Source organism: Pelodiscus sinensis, chromosome 21 (assembly GCF_052426305.1).
Source record: "Pelodiscus sinensis isolate ZL-2025 chromosome 21, ASM5242630v1, whole genome shotgun sequence".
Lineage (NCBI taxonomy): Eukaryota > Metazoa > Chordata > Testudines > Trionychidae > Pelodiscus > Pelodiscus sinensis.
The window spans coordinates 24132926-24156982 of record NC_143072.1 but is presented as its reverse complement, the minus strand read 5'-3'; the positions used below and the strand labels follow the sequence as shown (position 1 = coordinate 24156982).

General features: G+C 57.7%; 1 protein-coding gene and 1 long non-coding RNA gene across 3 annotated transcripts in view; one reads left to right on the top strand and one right to left on the bottom strand.

Annotated features, from left to right (window-relative positions):
* The window catches only part of LOC112543958 (uncharacterized), a 41072-nt gene that overhangs the window by 7532 nt on the left and 9483 nt on the right, over positions 1 to 24057 (top strand). The window contains exons 3-4 of the long non-coding RNA XR_016347684.1: positions 19705 to 19777; positions 19892 to 20414. This is a non-coding gene — a long non-coding RNA (uncharacterized LOC112543958). The remainder of the gene's footprint in view (positions 1 to 19704; positions 19778 to 19891; positions 20415 to 24057) is intronic.
* SLC47A1 (solute carrier family 47 member 1) lies at positions 1273 to 21215 on the bottom strand. Of its 2 annotated transcripts, XM_075904650.2 has the most exons (17): positions 21013 to 21214; positions 15652 to 15753; positions 14869 to 14937; positions 13848 to 13996; positions 12653 to 12695; positions 11777 to 11821; positions 11115 to 11212; positions 10453 to 10550; positions 9922 to 10035; positions 9590 to 9657; positions 8867 to 8975; positions 7064 to 7139; positions 6135 to 6204; positions 5316 to 5448; positions 4428 to 4522; positions 3069 to 3150; positions 1273 to 2178 (listed from the first exon to the last, which is right to left on the bottom strand). In XM_075904650.2, exons 1-17 carry the CDS (start codon positions 21133 to 21135, stop codon positions 1934 to 1936), a joined length of 1719 nt encoding a protein of 572 aa, XP_075760765.2. In that variant the 5' UTR covers positions 21136 to 21214; the 3' UTR covers positions 1273 to 1933. The 2 variants fall into 2 exon arrangements, with proteins under 2 accessions (XP_075760765.2, XP_075760766.2); XM_075904651.2 differs by lacking the exon at positions 11777 to 11821 and having other exon boundaries at positions 21013 to 21215.

Below are 24057 nucleotides of genomic sequence, written 5' to 3'. Positions count from 1 at the left end.
GCCAGCAGCTGGGAGAGACGCGCCGGTTTCCCCTTCAAATCGCCCCTTCTCTCCAGGCACTGGCTGGGCGACTGCCCGCTGCCCCTCCAGCCTGCTCGCTGCCACCTGTGCCTCTTGCCTGCTCCCGAGGCCAGGGCCGTCCTCACCCAGCCGCACAACATGCAGCTGTGTGGGGGCGTCTGAAAATTTGGGGCACCGCTGAGTCTTCATGTCCACCCGCCTCTTCCTATCCCTGCTCTGGGGCTCTGCTTCCTCCGGAGGGGCCCTCGCTAAGCCGGCCAGAGCTGTTCGTGGCACACCGAACCTGTGAAAGAGCCAATCAAGTGGCAATGCAGCCACGCAACAGGCATGTGCCAACCCCAGCGCTCTGCTGCCAGTGTTTGCATTGGCTCCGTCAGTTGACAGGACCTTAGTTTAGAATTTGCTGTAAAAATATTTCCTGAGCACGTGGAAGATTATAGAAATCCTATCTTTAAAAAAAAAATCATTATCCCCTCCCCCGGGCTGCCACTGGACATGGGGGCACCAGTTTAACAGGACTCCCTGGGGCCCCATACGTGCTAAGGACGTCCCTGCCTGAGGCGGCAGGGGAGACGCTGTTGGTACGTGTGGGTGTTTGTAACCTGGAGTTCCTACGGACACCTGCCTGAGGGTACTTTCCTTGGACCAGGCCTGAGGGCCGCATGGGTCCCCAGGGGCTCACTGTGCTAACTACAGGCGGCACGGCCCATCCGATCTGCCGGCCGGGAGGAGGAGCGAAGCACCGCCGGGGAGGGGGAAGTGCGGCGATTCTCGCTGCCGGGCTGCCTGCGTGCAACTGCGGCGCGAGGAGGCGGGGCGCGCGCCTTAGGGTGGGACGCCGGCAGCCGCCAGGACGCTGGCGTGACGTGACGACACGGCCGGCGACCGCTGGATTTAAAAAGGCTCCAGCAGCCCCGCAAATTGGAAGGCAGAAGCCAGGGAGGGGAGGGGAAGGGACTTGTGCTGAGGGGAGGGGGGCAGGTCAGGAGAAAGCGGAAGGCACCAAGGGGCAAGGTGCAGGAGAGACAAACGCCAGGGGGCCAAGTGGAGATTTTTGTTGTTGTTGTTCAACAAAAATTTGTGGTCTGCGTGTTCGGCATTTTTGGGAGAGCATCCCTACTTGCGGCCCGCAGCTGTTTCCTTTGGAGTAATATGGCCCTCGCCGCTTTCCGCGTTGTGCAGACCTGCCTTCGACCATGCTGGGGTCCCTAGAAACTAGTAACATAGAAGGACGCAGCAGAAGCAATCGCGGACATTAAACCACTTGAAGGTTTATTCATCATTTACTGGTACAAAATGCTGGATTCCAGGAGTGTGAAGGAAGCGACATGTTTAGGCCACACGCCTGGCGAATGCCAGAGATCGCCCCGTGAAGCGGGTCAGTTTGCTCCCGCTGTTGCTGGGTGATTCTCTGAACACTTCCCCGCAGTTTGCTTTGGGTTACAGGACAGTCACCGCTCAGCCTTGACATGTAAACAGGTTCTAGGATAACATGGGAGGCTCAGGACACATTCGGGGCAAACGCTGTATTTGAACCCGGCAGTGGAACACAGAAGACGTGACCAAAGGAAACGGGGGCCCCTTGGTGATGGAGTGTCTCCGTCAGGACCCTTTCTCTGCAAGCGTGCTCCAAGCTGGCCCACCGCCGGCTGGAGCCTACCACTGCTGTAGCAGGGATCAGCAGACCCCCCCGTGCAGTATCGCTCATTGCGCAAATGAGGGCGGCGCCCTCGCCCAGTCCGGCAGGAGAGGGCCAGTCGGGGCATTGTGACATCACCACCGTGCCAAGGGTCCTTGCTGGGCCCACAGAAAGGAGAAGCGTCCTGCCTCATCCCGACATCGCCTCTTCCAACAGCACCCGACTACCGTCTTGTGCCCGAGTTCACCGATCCTGGTCTCCACGCTGCTGGGCCTAGCCGTTACCGGTCAGGAGCCGGACTAGAACCCCCACTAGCAGGACTGTAACGGCCACCACCAGCGCCAGCCCGCGACGGCAGATCAGCGCCTTCCCCGACAACAGGTTCTGTCCTGGAGAGGCGAAGCCCGGCGCAGAGTCCTCCTGCAGGATGAGCGGGTGATCTGGCCGGGTGTCACCCCCGAAAACAGGGTCGGGCAAAACCACGGCATCCTGGACGTCCGTTTCACCTGTGAGGTACTCTGCACGGCAGAGAGGGGTTTGGTTACAGGCGGGAGAGGCCGGGGTGAGCTGGAAGATTAGCTGCCGGGCTTGAAAGCCAGGAGTTCCCGCCTACCTGCCCCATGGCTAGGGCAGGAGTGACCGATCCCCTCCTGACCCTCCTTTCCTTCCCGTGAGGAGCCTGGCCTGTGTGTCCGCTGCTGGGGGGGGGGGCGTTAAGAGCTGCCGCCGCTGGAGGGCTCCTGCGGACTAGGCCCTGCAAACCTGAAGGGGAAGCCCCGCGCCAAGGCTGGCTGGCAGCACAGGGTTCGGATCCAGAGTGGTGCCAGCCGGTGCCGGTGGGAGCCACGCTCGGGATCCTCCCCCGGGAAGGCTGGAGCCGCTGCTCTCAGACTCTCTGCACGGGCAGCCGGCCCCATTTTGCACACGGCAGCAGGTCATCACCCCAGCTTGCTCTTGTGAACCATCCGACGTCAGGGGTCCCGCGCCCGTGTTCCCAGCGGGGGAAGGGCACTGCCGGGGGGACCGGCACGCAGGGCGGGAGGACAAGGCCACACTCACAAAGGCGTTGCTGCTAGGCTGCTGCAAGACCATGAAACCACGGGGGCCCTGCCCTGCCGCAGGAGGAAAACACCCCCATGCAGGAGCCCATCTCCGACCTGCTGCACTGCTCAAGCCCCCAGAGCCCACCCGCTGAACGGCCACAGGGTGCGTGACTGTGGCACGTAACCCCCCGGTGCCTGGTGCACAGCCGGGCTCTTCCTGGCTGTGCCGAGGGGCTGCCCCACGGAACACGGCAACAGGAGCCGCTCCGCATCACAGGCGTTACCGCCATGCCCTGGCGGCATTCGCTCGGGGGGCAGCAGACAATTGCAACCCTCCTGCCCCATTCCAGGCCGCCACCACGAACCTGAATCATCCGTCTCGTCCGCTGCAGCATCACTGGAGGACACGGCGACTGGCGGCTCTTTGAGCCCTGCTCGGATTTGAGCCTAAGAGGATTCAAAAAACCAAAAAAAGAGAAAGCTCAGAATTTCCACGGATTCACTGCAGGCGACAGCGCAACCGGGGACACCCGGCAGGATGAACACGCCACCGAAAGCCAGGCCACCAGGACGCCGGATGCTAAACTCCATGTCCCCTGTGGGGAGAGGACTGGAGGACAAGCTGCCTGTGCCGTTGCAAGGGACAGTTAAATGTCCCACTGGGTTTAGACGTGCCCTGGAATTAGGAGACTAATCTCACCTTTGCCTTTGGGCCGCTGTCTTCGGAGAGTCCCTCCACTTCCGACTTGGTCCCCCTCCCCCCCAGCAATCAATAAAAATGGGGTTGATATGGACCATTGAAGGAGTTGGGAAGTTTAATTCATCCTGCATCTGAGGCCCTTCAAGTTTGAAAAGTATTTTGAGGTCCCGGAAGGAAAGCCCGAGGGACGTGCAGGCAAGAGGAGGAATCCCAGGGAAGGAGGACTCGTCCCGGCTTCCCACACGCAGGAGACCCCCAGTCCCCACAGAGGTTTTCAATGCGGACAAAAGAAAATACTGCCAGCCCCACGAGCTGCAGGAAAGGGGGAGAGGGGACACTCCTGAAACTTTCAGCAACCGGACACAACGCCAGACCCCACAGAAACAATCCCGACAGGGCCCAAGGGGAATGGATCTCAGACACCCTGTCCCAAGAGCGTGATGCAGAGAGAAAGGCTCTTCGGTTGGGAGTCTGGGACCCTTCCCACCGGCAGGCATGGAGATAAGCGGGGAACCTTACGAACACTCTCCCACCTCACTCCACTGATGCTGGCGTGAGCCAGCCTTTGGTTCGTCAAGCGTCCTTTCAACCCCCCCGCCTCCTCAGAACTGCCTCCACGGTCACACGGACATTTCTAACTGGACGACCCTTCCAGCTGGGAAAAAACTCCTGCCCTGGGATAGGCTGGATGGGATCTCAGCAGGCCTTCCCAGGTCAGCTGTCTAGGCCTTCAGCTGGAACAGGGATTCCATGATCAACGAGTAAGCGACTCTCAACCCAGGAGCTGTCTGATGCCTCTGTTCCATGTTTATAACCAGTGAACTGCAGTCGCTCTCCCTCCCCACCCCCGCCTTCCCGCCATAAAGCGCTTAGTGAAGCACAGAACTGGAGAGATGGGTCGTGTGGTTACACCAGTACAGCGCCCTGCAGGTCTGATACGCACTAGTGCCAGATTTGGCCCAGTCTTCAGAAGCAACGAGAGCGAGAGAGAGAGAGAGAGACAGAGACAGAACACGAGTCTTACCTCCTCTGCTGCTTTCTTCCAGTCCATGCGCAAGACGAAGGCCAAGAAGGAGAGGGCTTGCAGGAATATGCAGACGACCATCCCCACCCACAGGCCTAGATCAAAGGGAAACCTGGCTCAGTTGTCTGAAGACCCTGGGTGAAGCCCTGGCCCCAGTGAACATAAGAACGGCCACACTGGGTCAGACCAAAGGTCCGGTTAGCCCAGTGGCCAATGCCAGGTGCCCCAGAGTATAGTCAGTGGTAGCTTCCAGAGACTTGACTGGGAACTGGCACTTTGCTCCACGTGTCTCACTGGTTCCCTCAACTTCAGGCCTGCCCCCGAGATGTCCAGACATGCACAAGCTGGAGTCCAGACCAGTATCAGGGACTCCCAGTAGTAACCCTGGAAGACCTTCTTAGGTTAGCTGGATCCGCAGCTTTGGGCATCTTTCAGCACAGGACCGACAGTGCGAGTTGTGTTCCTGGTCTGCTGGATTAGCGCCGCAAAGCTTTCTAGTCAGCACACGTGCTACTCGCCGACTTCGGAGCCCAGGGCCCGATTGCTGACAGCAATGGAGAACGTGGCTCCGTGTCCAGGCCTTTAAAACCACTGGACCCAGACGCGAGGCAAGTGCAGGCGTCTGAGGGAGGCTTCCGTCCCTGGGAGGCCCTTACGGAAGGCAGATGCGTATCCAAGCCCAAGTCCCTCGGCAGGCCTTCGAACTGAACTGCAGGCCTTGCCGAATCGAGGCCCTGGGGAGGCTGAACCGGGGAGCCGCGTGTCCAGCTAAAGGAACCGCTACAGACGTCGGCGGGCACAGGGCCGAGCCCCACGTGGGAGTGACAGTCGACGGCACCCGTCAGGCTATTCAGCCCCCGCTGCGCTGGGCGCCAGCCGCACACGTACCCAGCACCCCGAGTTTGGCGGCGAACATGAGGGAGATGCCGATGGGGAAGCCGATGACGTAATACCCAATAGCGTTGGCGATGGCGCCGATCTTCTGCTTCCCGGTCCCTCTCAGCACGCCGCCACACGTTGCCTGCGGGAAACCGAACCAGCGTGTGTGAGGCACAGCCACACTGCCCGGCCTGGGGGCCTGGGGGAGAGGGCAGCTTGGCCGCTCTTCATACGGCAACACTGCAGCGCCCCACAGGCCGGGAGGGGAGCAAGGCCAGTTTCCCGCCAACAAGGAGACTGGCGATTCCTCCATCGAAAGCAGCGGGTCAGCGCACGCACCAAGCTGCCCTCCGATACCAAGCGGGGTAGCAGCTGGCACGGCTGTCCTCGCAAGTGTGCATGCAGCAGAGGGCACCCCGCTGAACCCACAGGGCGGGGAACTGGCGGGAGCAAAGAGATCTGAAAGGCCCACGCCACGGGCCACGCCGTGGTGCTATCGGGAGCTCGTGTGTGCTCAGCACCTCCCCTCCACGCCCCCGCAAAACAAATCCAGCCCAAAGAGGAACCAGGGCACCTAGCACTCGTCAGCCAACTTAGGCAACTCTGGCCCCAGATGTTCAGCCTTTAAGTGGCAGGAGCTGGTTGGAATGACAAGTGGCGGCCACAGGCACGAAATTTAGAGCCCCGGGGTCCCCCAGGCGGCTGCTTTCAGAGGCAGGTGGCACTTTCCCCCTCTCGTGTTAGCAGACTGCAGCCAGCGCCAAGGCCCCGAGGCCGTGCAGGCAGCGCCACTCGAGAGCACGCCGCTTGGCGCACCAAGGTACTCACGGCTGTGGCATCCAGCAAGTGGAAGGGGGCAAATATCAGCAGCACCTTCGACACCAAGGTCACAATCTGCCTGTGGGGAGAAAGGGGCCTGTCAGTCTGGAGCGGGATAGGAACGGCCTGGTGGGGACGCAGGCTTCTAAGAGCGCCGCATCCAAAGCCCAGCGACAGTCTTTGGACTTTGTATCGCCTCTGGACCAGGCTGAGTTAGTGGCGCTAGCAGGGCCGTCTCGAAGGGGGCGCGGGGCTGGGGCAACCCCCCCCACTGCAGACCCCTGCGCCGCCCCCTCCCCGAACCCCGCCTCCATTCTGCCCCTTTGCCCTCTCCCCTGAGCAACGGGGGCGGGGGGCCGGCGCAGCGGCAGCAGGGGTCACCCTCCTACCCCGCACTCACCATGTGGGCGACGGGAGCCAGAGCCAGGCGGGTGGGAGCCAGAGCCAGCCGGCCGCCTGCTCCATCCCATCGTACCACCCTCTCCCAGCTTGCTGTGCTGTGCTGTGCTGCTCCACGGCAGCAGGGTGCCCGGGCTGGCTGCCTCCTGCCGCTAAGGAGAAGCCGAGTGCATCCGGGTGGAGCAGGCTACTGGGCCGCTCCGGCTCCTGCCATCCGTGTCAGGGGAGGGGGGAGAGATGACCCCTGCTGTCCCCGTGCCAGGCCCCTGTAATCCCCCAGGTCCCCCGCATCCATAGGGCGGTTGGGGTGGTCGTCCCATTTTGTCCCAGGAACGGGCCGGCTCTGGGTGCGATTGCGTTTCCCCCTGGAATCCTGCTCCCCCATGACTTCCTGTGTTGGGGAGCTTCTTACAGTTACACGCCCCCTCCCCAACTGGCCGCGTCTCGGTCCGGACCTCACATGCCGCAGCGGGAAACCAGTTCCAGAAAAGCCCTTTAAAAAGTTAAACCAGTGTCTTGGACGGTCTCAGATTACCCACTTGTCGCTGGTGAAGATGTAGCCCACTACGTCCTTCAGGGATCCCAGTAAGGTACCGACCACCACGGCACACGCCCCTGCAAGACGGTCAAGCAATTGGGGGTTTGATCACAAGCAGCATGGTCTTCGCTCCTGGCCTGCTGTTGGAGACCAAGATCTCGGGGCTGCTGGCAATGTTCCCCCTCATCTTTTCCATGTGTGGAATAAAACGTTATGTGCACCGAGGCAAGTTCGAATGTGCACCACCCATAGAAACAAAAAAAATTGCTGTGGGCGCTCTGCTAACCAGCTGGGTGGCATTTAAATTTCCCCTGAGCAGCTGCATACTTTACAGGGAACGCTGCCTGCTGGTAACATGTTTGTTCACTGCTTAATGCGGCGGGGGCCGGATCTTGGTGGGGAACTCTGGGCACTAGTGCAGTAAGCAATGTGAGAATGCGCTGAGTTAATTCCCCAGGGTACGTCTACACTACCCCCGTAGTTCGAACTGGGGGGGGGGGGTAATGTAGTCATACGGAGTTGCAAATGAAGCCTGGGATTTGAATTTCCCGGGCTTCATTTGCATAAAGCCGGCCGGCGCCATTTTTAAATGCCGGCTAGGTCGGACCCCTGTGCCGCGCGGCTACACGCGGCACGGACTAGCTAGTTCGGATTAGGCTTCCTATCCGAACTAGCTGTACGCCCCCACAGATGCCTTCCCCACACGTCCTGGCGCAAGCGGTAGAGCGCTAAATCAGATGCTATTCAGCTACAGAAACCTTAATGTCAGACCTTCCCTAGAGGAGCTCAGCTAAGCCTGCTCTGAGGAGCTAATCATGGCAGCTTGTGGCCCCACCTTCACAAAGAAATTAAAAGCCAAAAGTGTGCTGGTCCCCATACCCAAGGAATGGGAGGGCTGTACTTCGACAGTGACATCCCCTTCCTTCCCCAGATCTCAAGCCACCATTCAAACTCCAATTAAAAAAAAGCCTAAAATTTAGGTTAGGCATTAGGAAAATCTTCCTGTCCGGGAAGTTCAGCATGAGCTGAAACCGCCTAGAGGAGCTGTGGAATTTGCAACACTGGAGGGGTGCAAGGACAGGTTTGAGACACACCCGTCAGCGATGGTCTATATTAATGGCCCTGCCCCTGCACGTGGGGCAGACTAAATGACCCATCAAGGTCTCTTGCAGCCCTATATTTCTTGGAGCCACAGCACCAGCCTGTACAGGTACAGTATCAGGTTTGAAAGAGACGAGAGACTGTAAATTCTTGGGGGAAGGGGGGATTTCCAAGTGCTTAGTATTTTGGTGCTGTCATTTAGGCTTTATTATTTAAAAAAAAAAAACCCACGCACCTGGCTGGGGCAGGATACAAAACCTAAGAAGGGCAGAAATGGTTTGAGGATCAAGATTTTCAAAAGAACCGCACAACGGTGGAAGCCCCACCCCCATGAAAGCTCATACTGCGGCTTGTACATAATCGGCTGTCGGCTGACAGGCGCGCTGGACGATCCGCCTACCAAAGCCAAGGGAGGAGACAATTTTCTCCCCTCCTTCTTGGTTCATTTAAGACTTTCTCTTCTAAGCACAAGCCCTGTGCTACCGGGTTGGTCCCGGACATGGAAAGCGGCTGGGAAGAGACCTGTCTAGTTTAATCAGCTGCAACTTGAGATTCCACAAAGACACCAAAGAGGAGACGGAAATTCAGCTGCTCATTCGTAACAGCGCTTAGCAGGAAAGGAATGTGTCTCCCCTGGGTGCCGTCCCCTTAAGGGCCACCAAGAAACCATCGTTGCAGCAGGCACCGGATAGAATATGCTCACCCGTGCACAGCAGGGCTATGATACAGGACTTCTTCGCCCGCTCCGCCTCGCCGGCTCCCAAGGCGTTGCCAACTCGGACCGTGGCAGCCACGCTGAAGCCCAGTGGCACCTAAGCCCGAGGAAAGAGAAGGCCACGTGGCTGGGGTTAGGGGCTGCTCGCCCACGACTGTGACAGGACACCAGTGGCTGGTGGAGGCTGCAGGAACCCAGCTCTCCCTTTGCAGAAAGAATAGATACAAACCAGCAGCGCCTGCACCCTCCCGCCTGCCTCTCCCTACCATCTAAGAGCCTCCCCCGCCAGTCTATGCCTGACAAAGGGGGGGACGGGATGGGGGGAAGCACAACAGCATGCTGGAAATGCAGTAAGTCCTCACTGCTTTGGAGAAAACTTGCCAGCTGGGTTTGGCATCCATGAATGCTGGAGTCAGAGCAGAGAGAAGGGGCGTGTGAGAGGCAGGGGCTGCGCTAGCTTCTGCAACGCGCCACCTGTGAGTCCTGATGTGCCTGAGCGAGCCCCTGCCAGTCCTGGCAGCCCCCCACCACACGCCAGGGGTTCGCCAACACATCTCAGCCTCTGCAGGCAGCCACCCCGGCTCTGCCCGCCTTCTGCGCCCCACCATGGCGCTGCCAACCCTCCTCCGTCAGACAGTGCCCGCTGCTGTTCCATTCGTGGCCCCCTCCGGGGCTCTCGATGCCCAGCGTGTTGCAAGCATGAGCGCTTACCATGTAGGCTGCCGTGCACAGCTCGTAGATTACAGCCTGCGCTCCCAGCTCCACCACACTGATCAGACCTAGGAGAGAGGCCTGGTTTGTGTTTTGCAAATGAAGAGAGACCCTCATTCGGGGGGGGGGGGGGAGAATGTGAATGGGCTGTTGTCTGGCAGGCACTCTGGAGCATCGCCTACCAAACCCAAGAGAGGACGCCTGGGTGGAGTTGCCTCTAGGGACTTCTGAGTGCCTGCTCAGCCGCCTGGGACGGTCCCCCAAAACAGCATGATCCACGGGAGACCCCGCTAGGGCGAGGAAGGGAACAGGCACGCAGAGGGCTCTTTCACCTGCAAGAAAGCTCCCGATCTCAAAGGTCCACCACTCGATGCACATCATGAACATGCCGGGCACGGCCAGCCGAACGAAGGACCCCCACTCCTGGAGACACTCCCTGGTCCAGCCTGCAACAAGAAGCAGCAGCGTGGGACCAGGAAGACGGAGTCACTGCCTCTCTCGGTCCCTGCGGGGCCCTGGAGATGTTCTCTCCACGGGCAGTCGCTCAGCATGACCGAGGAAACCAGCCACGTGCCCCACTGTAGAAATCCATAGGCTCTGCTCCAGCCATTTCTACAGTCACGTGCGCTGGTGTAACGTGGTCGGAGGGACTGAATTCAGGGAGACCACCCCCCTACGCACACACCAAGTACTGAGCAGCAGCCTCAGGGCAAGAGGTTGAAGGGGAAATCCTCTGGAAGCAGCGGACGTGTTTGCCCCGGAAGACAAAACCGCCACGTGTGGCCTCCCAGGGCTCAGAAGCCCAAGCCATGGTCCCCCGGGATCAAACCAGTCACCCGGACCAGGACGGAGACATACGCTACCTCCCCAGGTCTGGACGTGGATTTTCTTCCACCACACGTACAGGAAGAGGAGAACCGCCTGGGTGTACTGGGAAATGGTGTTGGCCCAGGCCGAGCCCCTAGAGAGAGAGGGAATGGTTACAAAGAGCGGGTCTCCGTTCCGCTGGGGCTCTCTGTCCCGGGGTTCAGAGAACAGGACAAGCCGGAATTTCATCTAGGCAGCTGAGGCAAGGGAAGCTCGGGCACACAGCTCTGCTGACGCGCTAGCAGGGACATGCAGAAGCCACCGGCTGTTTCAATGGTCCCGTCCCAGCTGCAGCTTTTCCTGCCGTGCCCCGACGCTGAGCAACGGCCCCGGGCAGCCCATCGCTCAGCTAGCGAAGGCCCTCGCGTGTGCAACCCTGTCACGCGGCTGGCAAGCGTCCGTGCCACCACCCTGCGCTGCCCAGGTTCCCCTGAGAGGAAGAGCGGCATGAGGAAGGCCTGCTAGGAGCACGTGAGCCGCAAGAACAGGCCCGGCAAATGGAAACGCCTGTTTCGGCATCGCAAACAGTCCAATTCCCTACCCATGGACCCGAGCACCACCACATCGGGGGAGAAGAACCGCAGCCCTGGGCCAGGCAGGCCCCAGCATCTTGGCTAAAACCCAGCCCGAGGGGCCCTCTGACCCTGTTCATACTCACACCAGGCCCAGCTTCAGCGCGTACAGGAAGAGGGCGTTCATGGCCACGTTCAGGAGATTGGCTGCGACTCCTGTCACCACCTGAGGCAAGATGATGGCCTGGAAGGAAGAGCAAGTCTCTTTGGAAACGGTTTCCCAGATCCAATCCCTAGGCCAGTTCAGGCACCCAGCAGCCATTTCTAACCGTAACCGCCTCATTGGGGAGGGAATGAAGCCACCGATAGGGCCCCGGGAGGCAGATGGCTCCTGAGCAGTCTTCAGCCGGAAGACAGTGTTGGAGGTGAAGAGGAGACGTGAAGGCAGCAAAACCTGCCTTTTGGGAGGCCAACAGCCACTGAAGTCAGCTATTAGCGCACAGCGTTCCTCACAGGGCGGGGACGTGGCTTCCCTCAGCCCCTCCAAGGCCACGAAAGGCGCAGACTCGCCTCTGCGGCCCAGGAGGCCTCGACAGCTCCCTCTGGAGCTCTCCAAAGCAGCTCTGAGCTTGGACGCGGGACAGCACACGGCAGGAGACGCCGCGCTCCCACCGCTCTACGGGGCTGACGGGAGACAAGCTCCCCGTTCCGTGTCCCCCAGGGAGCTGGGATCCTTTGCTTCCAGGAGGGTCTCAGAAGCCCGTTTCCCTCTGCGTCCCACAGCCCAGCTAGCCAGCAGCGACAGTACCTGGCTTTGCAAGTATCTTGTCTGCAGCTGGTACAGAAACGCGGCCTGCAAGACAGAGAGAGAATTGGGTTCCGTTCCGTTCGCGCCGCCTTGACGCCGGCCAGGGCTCCCCACAAATTACGTCTGGTCATAACTTAGGGGGGACGCTGGAGTTAGAGACACCCCCGTCAGTTCTGGGCCGGGGGGGAGGCGGTTACAATCAAGATCACAGAGAACAAGATTCCGCTCTTCTTCACACGCCCCCGTCCACAGCACCGCAATGCGACCAGATCCACCACCGCAGCCCCCTGCGCCCTGCCCTGTTTTACGCAGCAGCGGCTTCCAGCTAAGAGCTCAGCCACGAACGTCAGCAAAGACTGCACAGGCGAGCGGTGGCCTTTCCTCCACCGGGCACCCTGCCACGCCCGTCCTGCGGGGATGGCGTGAAGCTCTCTGAACAGCAGAGGTGCCCCCACGCCGGCCCAAAGCCCCAGCACCCCTGGAGCAGAACTGGGTCAGGAAGGCTCCTGGTCCAACCCAGGCCGGTTCTGACCCCTTGCCAGAAGCCTGGCAGCTACTAACAGGCGTGAAACCAAGCAGATGGCTGGCGCCTAGATCTTTCACCTGAAACTATTGTGCATGGAGACCTCACGTCCCAGTGCTCCTGACAGATAACTCAACAGGCAAGAGTGGTGCCAGCCAAACTACAGATCACAGCGTGCAGCGTCAGTCCGAGTGACAAGAGGGGAGGCTGCCTGGTGGGACCGGTATGCTGGGTCGGCTGTATTAAAGCTTAAGATGACACATTAACACCCGGAGGTCACACAGGTCCCTTGTGGGGAGCACATCCCATGACGCCGTGAGGTCATGCGCACAGGAACCTTCGCGGCAACTTACGGGAAGTGCTGGGATAAAGATCATCACATAAATCTGGGTTAACCTGGAAAAAACAATGACATTTCCGTCCAGTTCACAGCCCAGTAAGAACCACGCGACCCAAGTGTGCGCCCACAATTACACTTCCCTTAGCAGGTGGCCTCGTCCGGAAACCCACCCGCGGCTCCTCGCCCACAGGGACAAACAGGGGGCAGGTCCTTGGAAAACCGTCTGGCGTCTGAGCAGGGTTTTCTCTTTGCTCCGCGCTGGAGACGAGTGCGGGAGTGAACTCCCAGCCGCCTACAGTCTGCGCCAGGCACAGAGAAGGCGTAGCGGGGGCACCGGCCACGCCAGTGCTCCTACCCCCAGCAAGCTGACTCCATCATGACCTGAGAGGGCCACCTAAGGGCTGACGGGTGTGGCGCACAAGTGGCGCGTTCCACTATGGTCTACGGAGGGAGGGAAGTCTGATTTTTTGGCTCTTCAGATTGACTTGGCTTGCCATTAGGGTTACCAGGTAGCTTCAGAAAAAATACCAGACACACTTGATCAGGGGAAGAGGGGGGGAGAGCGGGACTGACCGGGGGGGGGACAGGAAACAGGGCTGGCAGAGGGGGGTCGGGGGTAGCGGGGCTGGCCGGGGGAAGATCGGGAGGAGAACCAGCCAGTAGGAAGCAGAGCTGGCCGGGAGGGGATCGGGGGGAGCAGGTCTGGTCAGGGAGGAAGTGTGGGGGCGGGGGGGTCCCGGCGAAGCACGAGTCAGTCCGGCTACCGCTCCACAATGCGCTTGACCAGCGCTCAGGGGCATGGACGGGGCTTCTCCTCCTCCCCAAGACGTCACTCCTACGTCAGACGCAACCAGAGGCTCCCAGCGCTGGTCGCACCCCCTCCCAGCCACTCCCCCGCCCCCGCTAGGCTTCCGTCGGGCGCCCCGCCGGAAAACCAGAAAATACCCGACACTGCACACGTCTGGTATTTTCTGAATTTTTTTTTTTACTAGACAGAGGGCCCCAAAACCGGACTGCCCGGTGGAATCCCAGACACCTGGCAACCCTGCTTGCCACCACAGGCCTCGGCAGTCCTGACGTGGACTCCAGAGCCGTGGAAGGGCCTGCACACTACATGGGAGCGGCGCTCGGGCTCAACAGGGGAATCGCTGCGGGGGCTGAGCCTGAACGGCCGCAGAGTAGGGGCAGGATTAGCGCTCACGCCAGACCTGGAGACCTCCGGGTCCTGCCTGAAGAGCAGCAGGGTCTGCTCGGTGTTGATGAAGATGGCCCAGCAGGGGAAGCAGCAGAGCAGCAGGATGAGGATCCCCCGCTGCAGGATGGTCCCCACCCGCTTCAGGTTCCCACCGCCGTACGACTGGGAAAGAGAAGAGCCGCCCAATGGTGAGTAACAGGGTCTGAGGAAACAGGGTGGGATCAGCCATAGGCGACCGAGGCCAGCGGGCAGGCTGTGCGAGCGGCCCTCCTTCCTCTCCACTGGCCGCAAGGCTGTGCCAACCAAGATGGGTTCCCAGGGTAGGGGAGTTCTGCCAGCTGCGCCAGCTAAACCACAGCAGACTGGATTGGCCGCAGAGGGCGCGCCGGGCTCTCGCGGGGCGCGCTGGGTGCAATCCGCCCGCCCTGGCGTTCCGTGCCGGTCACTTTAGTAACAGCGGCAGGGAAAAAAAAGATACGTGGATGGAAACCAGCAGGATCCGGCAACCCTGCGTGTGGGCAACAGTAAAGAAAAACGTCTCCCGGGCCGCACAGAGGACACGGATGGGCAGCATTCGGCCCGGGGGCTGCAGGTTGCCCCCAGGGGGTCAGATGAATGGAGTCTGGAGGGCAGGGGGAGAGGTGATTTAACTGGCCTTGCTGTGGTGCGAGACTTCCTCAAACACACCCCAGCCTTATCCCCTGGGTTGGAGATGGTCTGGTCGGCAGGTCCCAGAAAGGACTGTTCACAAATTACACTGGAGCCAGGGCCAATGGGAGTTTCTTAACCTCCAAGGGTTTCGGATCAGCCCCATGCATTGCTCAGTGTCTGCATTTGATGGGGGCAGCCCCCTGGATCTTAGCAATAAAGGGGGTGGGGATGTGCTCTGAGGACCCGACTGGCTGTGAAGCAGGCAATGGAAGGGCGAGATGATGGTCGGTTTTAACCCCCTTCCCCCCAAAGAAAACCACCACCGGGGCAAGGCACAACCAAAGGGAACAAGCAAAGGAGGTGGCCAGAGGGCAGTTCCCCACCTGTGACATTAGGGTATCGCATGCTGATGCTAAACCAGAGCCGACTGAGATGCCAGTAACGTTGATAACCTGCAGATGAGACCACAAAGAGACAAAGCAACCAGTCAGGGAGGGGGGATGCTCAGGCTGCCAGGCAGGCTCAGTAAGAGCCATCCACAGCTGGATTTTCCCCCCTAACTGGGGGATGGGGAGAAGCGGTGGTTTCAGTGCCTGTTTTTTAGGCTTCCACTTTTCCTCGCTTTTTGGACTGTGGATTACGGCTATTTAAACCGCCTCTCCCCCCTCTTCCACTTGACAAGGGATCTCTCCTATTGAACTGTAAACATCCCAAGTCTACAGATGACAATCCTTCTTCTGCACCCAACTGTTCTGGCAAAGGCTCTAGAAATCTAGGCTCTTCATCCAGCGGCAGTAATAGGCTATTATCCTTTAGTGAACCAGCCACAGAGACATAATGGATACTCTGTCAGTGCTTACCAAATGGAATCCTTGGGGGAAAAAATCACCTGGAAAGATTTTCACTTTTACATCATGCACAGAGTAAATAAAAGGTAGGACGTTTAAAAAAAATTAAATTCCATTTTGTATTTAAATTAAATTTTCACTCATCTACTTTCTTTCAAAAGCTAACTAAAGTACAAATGCAAAACAAGACTAAATAGATACTTGTTTGCTGGTTTCAATACTGATTGGAACTGGTGATTTCAAGTCGCTGTGATCTAAGTTAATCCACCCATCACACAATTTAAACATGTACATAAGGGAAAACGGAACAATACGTACGGATACAGCAAGTGTCACAGCATCTAGCTCGGCCTTCCCCAAATGGCCACAAAATATGGAGCTGACCACGCTGATCAGGAAGCCCAACAACTGGGCTAGGAACTGGGAGGGGGGGAGAAAGAAAGGAAAAAAAAGGTAAAGGAGGGTTGATAAAAATGAGAAGGAAGCCAGTCAGTCCCAAGGCTAGGCTAGGACAGTCACGGAGGGCATTTCATACACTGATGCATTCAAACAAAATACTTTAGAATTGATCAGTTTGATAGAGAGAGTGTGTGAGTGAGTGAATATTATATAGACACAGTAGCAGATGTACCCGGTGTTGCTCAGGTCTGTAATTCAATTGAGGGTGTGTTTTTGTTATTGTTTAAGTAAAAGGCAAGTGTACACGCTTTATATAAATTCTTGCATTCTTCAAAAATAGTGTTATTTATTACCTTCATTTTCATGTTGGATTTTTAAAAGGGAGTTACATTTTTGGTTACCTTTTTTTAAAATGGAAATTCCATCAAATGTATTTTTTTCCTTCATCCCCATAAACTCTTATTATTCACTGTGTTTTAACAAAAAACATTAGTCAGCCAATTTGCTAGTCAGTTTGGTTTCCAAAAACATTTTCTTCTTGTTTTCAACCCTTCAGCACTGATTTAGCTGTGCCAACACAGAGCACTCTTCCAAATTCCTCCATTTGATCTCTCTGCTGTAAGGTTTATTGAGAAGCAATCCTCTTCCAGGTTCATCCCATTTGTTCTGGCTCATCTGGGCTCAGGCACACCCAAACCCTGACCCTGCTGTAGGTTATGATAAGAGGAAGCTGTACACTGAATTTGGTGGCCCTAGCTCTTACTGTTTAGGAGGAGTTATTGCTCAAACAGACTAACTCTCTAAAATGTATAGCAGATCACAGTAATACTTGGTGTAGAAAGATAACACGAGACATCAGGTTTTAAAAGCTTGCTGCTTCTTGCCTTCACCTCAGTGGGCAAGTGGATGTTCTAGGCCAGTGCTTCTCAAGGAGGGGTGCACATATCCCTAGGCGTACCCCCCTGTATCCCAGCAGGGGAGGAGGGTCCTTCAGCTCATCCAGACGTTTGCCTAGCTTTAGAGCAGGCCACGTAAAAAGCACGAGCAAAGCCAGTACAAACTCATGTTTCATACCATGACTTGTTTATACTGCTCTGTGCACTGCCCGCTGAAATGTCAGCACGGTATTTCTGTTTCAATTGATTTATTTTGTAATTATGGGCAAGAGTGGGAAAGCAAGCCCGACGTCAGTGACAGCATGCGTATTTTTACATCTGATTTTGAAAGCAAGTTTTTTGAAGCGAGGTGAAGTTTAGGGGTACCTAAGCAACATCAGACCCCTGAAAGGGGGATAGTCATCCGGGAAGGTTGAGAACCACTGGTCTAGTCTACAGCCCGGAAGATCTTTCTTCTCTGAGGTTTGAACACTCAGCTAGAAGCTTTTGCTCCAGGAAGAATGTTATCTACAGAGGCAGGGGCACCCACAGACCTGCTGGGCCCCTGGACAAGAGGGGGGGCAGCTCTGCATTCCCACAAAGGGCAGAGCCTCAGGCAGACGGGGCAGGGCTGCATCATCTGGAATACACGGTGCCCCCTGCAGCACCCCTGAGAGCGTCACCTGCAGCGTGCCACATGGCATTCCTGCAATGATTTAAAGGGCCCAAGGATCCACCCTTTTGAATCGCTGGACCCCTTTGCTCTCTCCTATGGTCTTTTTCTGGGGCAAAGTGTGGCAGGAGCTATGGGGTCTGGTCATCACACTCCCATAATCCACTTGTTTAGCAGAGGGACTTTTCAACTCGTTCCCGAAGGAGGAACGGGGTAGTGAAGCACTGGAATGGGTTACCTAGGGAAGTAGTGGAGTCTCCATCCCTAGAGGTGTTTAAGTCTCGGCTTGACAAAGCCCTGGCCGGGTTGATTTAGATGGGATTGGTCCTGCCTAGAGTGGGGGGCTGGACTTGACGACCTTCTGGGGTCTCTTCCAGTTCTATGATAAGGGGATGGTTGGATGAAATAACATGATCTTGGTAACTAATTGACCATTCATTATCAGTTGGAAATAGGTCAATGGAGGGATGATAGGAGTTGCTATAGGGAACTTTCTGGGTGTCTGGCTGGTGAATCTTGCCCACATGCTCAGGGTTTAGCTGATCACCATATTTGGGGTCGGGAAGGAATTTTCCTCCAGGGTAGATTGGCAGAGGTCCTGGAGGTTTTTCGCCTTCCTCTGTAGCATTGGGCACAGATCACAGCTGGAGGACTCTCTGCATGTTGGGTCCTTCAAAGTATTTGAAGGCTTCAATATCTTTGATATAGGTGAGAGGATTATTCTAAGAGGGGTGGTTGAGATTCTGTGGCCTGCACTGTGCAGGGGGTCAGACTAGATGATCATAATGGTCCCTTCTGACCTTAAAGTCTATGAATCTATGAAACCCCGCCCTCCCCCATCATGATGGAAGACCTCCAGCAAGACTCTAGGGCTATGTCTACACTCATGGCATCTTGCACAAGAACATCTTGTGCAAGTGTTCTTGTGCAAGAAGTCTTGCGCAACAAAACGTCCACACGGCCATGTGCGCGCTGTGCTTTTGCGCAAGAGCGCCCATGGCAGTGTGGACGCTTTCTTGCACAAGAAAGCTCTGGTGGCCATTTTAGCCATAGGGCTTTCTTGCGCAAGAAATCCCTCCTGAGCGTTCACACTGCCCTCTTGCGCAAGAGCTCCTGCGCAAGACGGCTTACACCTGTCAAAAAAGAGCGTAGCTCTTGCGCAAGGAGCCCTCTCTTATCACGCCGTACTGTAAATTTCCTTGTGCAAGAGCGGGCGGGCAGTGTGGACGCTCTGCAGATTCTTGCGCAAGAACGACTGTACTTGCACAAGAAGCCGTGAGTTTAGACAAAGCTCTGGATTTAAAACTACGAGAACCCCAGCAGATCTGTGAGTAGCCAGCCTGGGATCACAGCCCTGTCCCCGGCATCCAAGCCACATGTCTGTGCAGAGGCTTGCTTGAAAACGTTCATTTGTTATGTGTGGTAAATATAGATCCTGGTTTTAAAACATCCTCTTTGTTTTGCACTTACTTGTTACAGCATTTGCGCTCAAAGGGGGCCGAGACTAACTCTGGGAATGCAAGCTGGGGAAGCATGTCATTACAAAAACAAAGGGCAGTGTTGTGAAGAAGCAGCGTTCAACTGAGACTACTGTGTGAGGCTCCCTGGTCTGAAATGGTTAAAAGGACAGCAAATAAGAGAACTGTGCCTCCAGGAAGACTCTAGTGCTTATTTCGTAATGCCGATTTATGAGATAAGCACTAGAGCCTGCCTCAAATCACAAGATTTAGGTCTAGATTTCAAAGTTCATGGTGGGGCTGGCTCAGCCCCTGTCTCTAAAACAATTATTTTTGCTTTTGTTACAGCAGGGTCTTGAGACCTCCACAGAGGCTGGGAATTCTGTTGTGTTAGGCATTGTCCTAATCTATAGCGAGGCACAGCCCCAACCCCAAAGAGATTCCAATCTAAATAAGACCAACCAGACAGAGGATGAAGTTATCCCTCTTTTACAACCAGGAAGGAAGGTACCAGAGACAGTAAGGGCCTGACTCAGCTGATCTTAAACTCACTTGAGGTACATCTAGGCAGATGACAGAGAGAGACATAGATTAGGCATGTTGAAATTGCTAATGAAGCAGGGATTTAAATATCCTGCACTTCATTAGCATAAAAATGGCCACCGCTTTTTTCTAATACGGCGCTTTTTAAAAAAAAACAGCAGTCTAGACGGGAAGCTCTTGAAAAATAAACCCTTTTTTGACAGATCCTGTATTCCTCAAAAAATGAGGTTTACAGGATCTGTCGGAAAAGGGTTTATTTTTCAACAGATCCCCGTCTAGACTGCCAGGGTTTTTTCCAAAAAAGCTCCATGTAACAAACAAACAAAAAGCAGCAGCTATGTTTATGCTAATGAAGCACGGGATATTTAAATCCCTGCTTCATTAGCAATTTCGACATGCCTAATCTACATCTCTCTGCCAACAGGGAGGTGTCGTCTAGACACAGCCTTGAAGAATCTACCTCAGCTTCTGGGTGTGAGCGAAAGGACTCGCCTAAGGTACACAACAACATCTGGAATGGAGTCTACATTTCTTAAGTGCTAGTCTAGTGCCAGACTGGTCTTCCTCTCTTAAGGCAACTGCTGATCTCCTAACATCTCATCTTCCAACAGTGCCAACGCCCAACAACCGTGGAATCCTAGTGACACATTTCTTTTAGGGCAGGAGGGATGTGCAGAGGTTACCGCGGGTCAGCACCAACAGGAGACGCGCCCTTTGGGAGGAGAAGAGGTCCAGGATCCTGAAGGCCTCTTCAGCATCAGCCAGAACATAAGCTCATCGCTCGCTGGTTTCTAAGGAGCTGCCCATTAAGTTGTTTAAACAAATGTCTTGCAATAGTAGAAACAAATGTTGTGAGTCTGAAAACTGTAGGTATTGGGGGTACTTATAATTTTTTTAAAGGGTACTTTATATAAAAAAAGGTTGAGAAACACTGGCCTAGAGCAATCAGACCAGGCCTTGGGTCTGATCTTCGGACACTGCAGCAACATAACCCGTTTTTTTTTTCTTCCTTTGTGAAGGAACCCTGGCTACGGAACTACACCTGGATCACTGCAGCAGCGACAAGGCAGGGCAGTTTGCAAGTGACACCGATGTCACAGAAATAATTCATCACCCGGCCTTTCCAAGGCAAAGGTACTTTGCCCCTGCCAGTAGCAGGAACAGGCTGGGACTTTCAAAGCAAGTCCCAGTGGCTGATCTCTCCGCTCACGGTTCCTTTCAGGAAGGGCCATATTATGACTTTTGTGGGCCCTAGGCAATTTTGCCTCCGTGGGCCCCTTCCTCCATTAAATATATAACTTTAAATACTTGAACATTTTATTTTCTGTTTTAGGCAAAAGGTAATAGATTTGCATGGGCCCTAAACCTTTCATTTTTTTCTGACGTGAGAAAAAAATTAAAACATTTTCTTCGACTCTAAAAGTTCAATTTTTTTTCCTCCTGATTTTAAAAGAAATGTAAACGTGTTCGCGGGCCCCAGGCACTGTGCCTAGTGGATAAGTCGGCCGGGCAGAACTATCTCCCACGCTGTGGCATCCCTCCCACGCTGCCTCCCATCACAAGAGACCACAGAGCCGCTGCCAGGGCATCCTGCGAGGACAGGCACCAATCGGGGGGGGCCTTTCCCTGCCCTGGGGGGGCTTTAGCCACTGCCCCCAACTACTTGAGAGAAGGAAACTCAACCAGCCCCCCCTCTTTTAGGGGGACCCCCGCACCCCCCTCCCCTTCTTACCACCGGCCCCCCGATCCGGACCAGCTCCCGCGCCTCCTGCCAGGCGCCCACGGGCAGGAGGCCGCGGAGTCTCCGCAGGCAGCGGCCCCGCGGCGCGGCGGGCTGGGCTGGGACCGCGTCCATGGCCGGGCAGCAGCGAGGATCCGCCGGGCAGCGTCTCAGCGCCTCCGCCGCGTCCCCGCCCCGCCAGCGCCGACGGGGGCGGGGAGTGTCCCGGCCGCGAACCCCCGGCCCGGCCCGCCGGGGGAGGGAGCCGCGCTCTGGCCGGTGCGTCCCCGGGCAGCGGGGACCCGGGGCGGGCTCAGAACGGGCCCCAGGGACTCGCTGCGCCCCAGAGAGACCCCCCCCATTCCCCCGGCTGGCACAGCACCCCAGCCCCAGAGAAACCCCCCATTCCGCCGGCTGGCACAGCACCCCAGCCCCAGAGAGACCCCCCATTCCCCCGGCTGGCACAGCACCCCAGCCCCAGAGAGACCCCCCCCATTCCCCCGGCTGGCACAGCACCCCAGCCCCAGAGAGACCCCCCATTCCCCCGGCTGGCACAGCACCCCAGCCCCAGAGAGACCCCCCCCATTCCCCCGGCTGGCACAGCACCCCAGCCCCAGAGAGACCCCCCCCATTCCCCCGGCTGGCACAGCACCCCAGCCCCAGAGAGACCCCCCCCATTCCCCCGGCTGGCACAGCACCCCAGCCCCAGAGAAACCCCCCATTCCGCCGGCTGGCACAGCACCCCAGCCCCAGAGAGACCCCCCCATTCCCCCGGCTGGCCAAGCACCCCAGCCCGAGAGAGACCCCCCCATTCCCCCGGCTGGCACAGCACCCCAGCCCCAGAGAGACCCCCCCCATTCCCCCGGCTGGCACAGCACCCCAGCCCCAGAGAGACCCCCCCCATTCCCCCGGCTGGCACAGCACCCCAGCCCCAGAGAGACCCCCCCCATTCCCCCGGCTGGCACAGCACCCCAGCGAGACCCCCCCCATTCCCCCGGCTGGCACAGCACCCCAGCCCCAGAGAGACCCCCCCCATTCCCCCGGCTGGCACAGCACCCCAACCCCAGAGAGACCCCCCACTTCCCCCGGCTGGCACAGCACCCCAACCCCAGAGAGACCCCCCCCATTCCCGCGGCTGGCACAGCACCCCAGCCCCAGAGAGACCCCCCATTCCCCCGGCTGGCACAGCACCCCAACCCCAGAGAGTCCCCCCACTTCCCCCGGCTGGCACAGCACCCCAGCCCCAGAGAGACCCCCCATTCCCCCGGCTGGCACAGCACCCCAACCCCAGAGAGACCCCCCATTGCCCCGGCTGTCACTGCACCCCAACCCCAGAGAGACCCCCCATTCCCCCGGCTGGCACAGCACCCCAGCCCCAGAGAGACCCCCCATTCCCCCGGCTGGCACAGCACCCCAACCTCAGAGAGACCCCCCTATTCCCCCGGCTGGCACAGCACCCCAGCCCCAGAGAGACCCCCCCATTCCCCTGGCTGGCACAGCACCCCAGCCCCAGAGAGACCCCCCATTCCACCGGCTGGCACAGCACCCCAACCCCAGAGAGACCTCCCATTCCCCCGGCTGGCACAGCACCCCAGCCCAAGAGAGACCTCCCCATTGCCCCGGCTGTCACTGCACCTCCAACCCCAGAGAGACCCCCCCATTCCTCCGGCTGTCACTGCACCCCAACCCCAGAGAGATCGCCACTCCCCCCGGCTGGCACAGCACCCCAGCCCCAGAGAGACCCCCCATTCCCCCGGCTGGCACAGCACCCCAACCCCAGAGAGACCCCCCCCAATACCCCGGCTGGCACTGCACCCCAGCCCCAGACACATCCACCCCCCCAGCTGTCACAGCACCCCAACCCCAGAGAGACCCCCCATTTCCCTGGCTGGCACAGCACCCCAACCCCAGAGAGACCCCCACTCTCCCCGGCTGGCACAGCACCCCAACCCCAGAGAGACCCCCCCCATTCCCCTGGCTGGCACTGCACCCCAACCCCAGAGAGACCCCCCATTCCTCCGGCCTTCACTGCACCCCAACCCCAAAGAGACCCCCCCCATTTCCCCGGCTGGCACAGCACCTCAACCCCAGAGAGACCCACCCCATTCCCCGGCTGGCACAGCACCCCAACCCCAAAGAGACCCCCCATTCTCCCGGCTGTCACTGCATCCCAACCCCAGAGAGACCCCCCAATTCTCCCTGCTGGCACAGCACCCCAACCCCAGACACCCTAAAAAATAATGTAAACCTCAGGATCTGTCGAAAAAGTCTTTATTTTCGACAGATCCGCATCTAGAGTGCCTTTTTTTCCGAAAAAAACTCCGGTTTGAAAAAAGTGGCGGCCATGTTTATGCTAATGAGGCACGGGGTATTTAAATCCCTGCTTCATTAGCAATTTTGTTGTGCCTAATCTACATCTCTCTATCGACAGAGAGGTGTAGTCTAGACGTAGCCAATATGTCCAACTAGCTTGATGAGAGAAAAGTTGCTGAGTGATTATGTGTGTGTACAGATTGTGGGTTGTCCGGATCAAGTGCAGGAAAAAGCTACTTTGGCTGGGAGTCGGGTTATGAGAGACCTCCCAAAGCACCGTCGGAGCCTCCAGGGCTTCGACTCCCACCTCCACTCAGATACTGAGAGCAGGGCCGGACTAAGGGGTAGGCTAGCTAGGCAGCTGCCCAGAGCGCTCACCTACAGGGGGCGCCCGGCTCCCAGCGGGCTTCCCGGGGCAGGAGCCGTGTTAACCCCCGCAGCACCGGCCAGCAGCGCCCTTCCCTTTGCAGCCACAGGGCCCTGCAAGGCCAGGCGCAGCCCGCCCCGGGCCACCCCGGGCTGCGTGCCATTGGCAGTGGCCAGGCCAACTGGGCAGCGCATGCGCCGTGCGTCCGCCCATGCGCACCGGGGGCAGGCCTGTGCATGTGTTGTGCACCTGAGGCCCGTGGCACTAAAATGCCTGCCCTGACTGAGAGAAGCCCTTTTCTGGAGATACTCAGCCCTGTTCCTGGCCACATGTGCATGGAGATATGAATCCGGCCCCAGGGAGAGGGGAGACAGCCT

What these genes read in the sequence shown, in the direction of transcription:
- SLC47A1 (XM_075904650.2), bottom strand. Translation starts at nt 21,135, where the DNA reads ATGGACGCGGTCCCAGCCCAGCCCGCCGCGCCGCGGGGCCGCTGCCTG. An exon ending in TCTTTATCCCAGCACTTCCC is followed by an intron (nt 11,822 to 12,652) that starts GTAAGTTGCCGC and finishes TCTGTCTTGCAG; the next exon opens with GCCGCGTTTCTGTACCAGCT. An exon ending in GGAAGAAAGCAGCAGAGGAG is followed by an intron (nt 3,151 to 4,427) that starts GTAAGACTCGTG and finishes GAATCCTCTTAG; the next exon opens with GCTCAAATCCGAGCAGGGCT.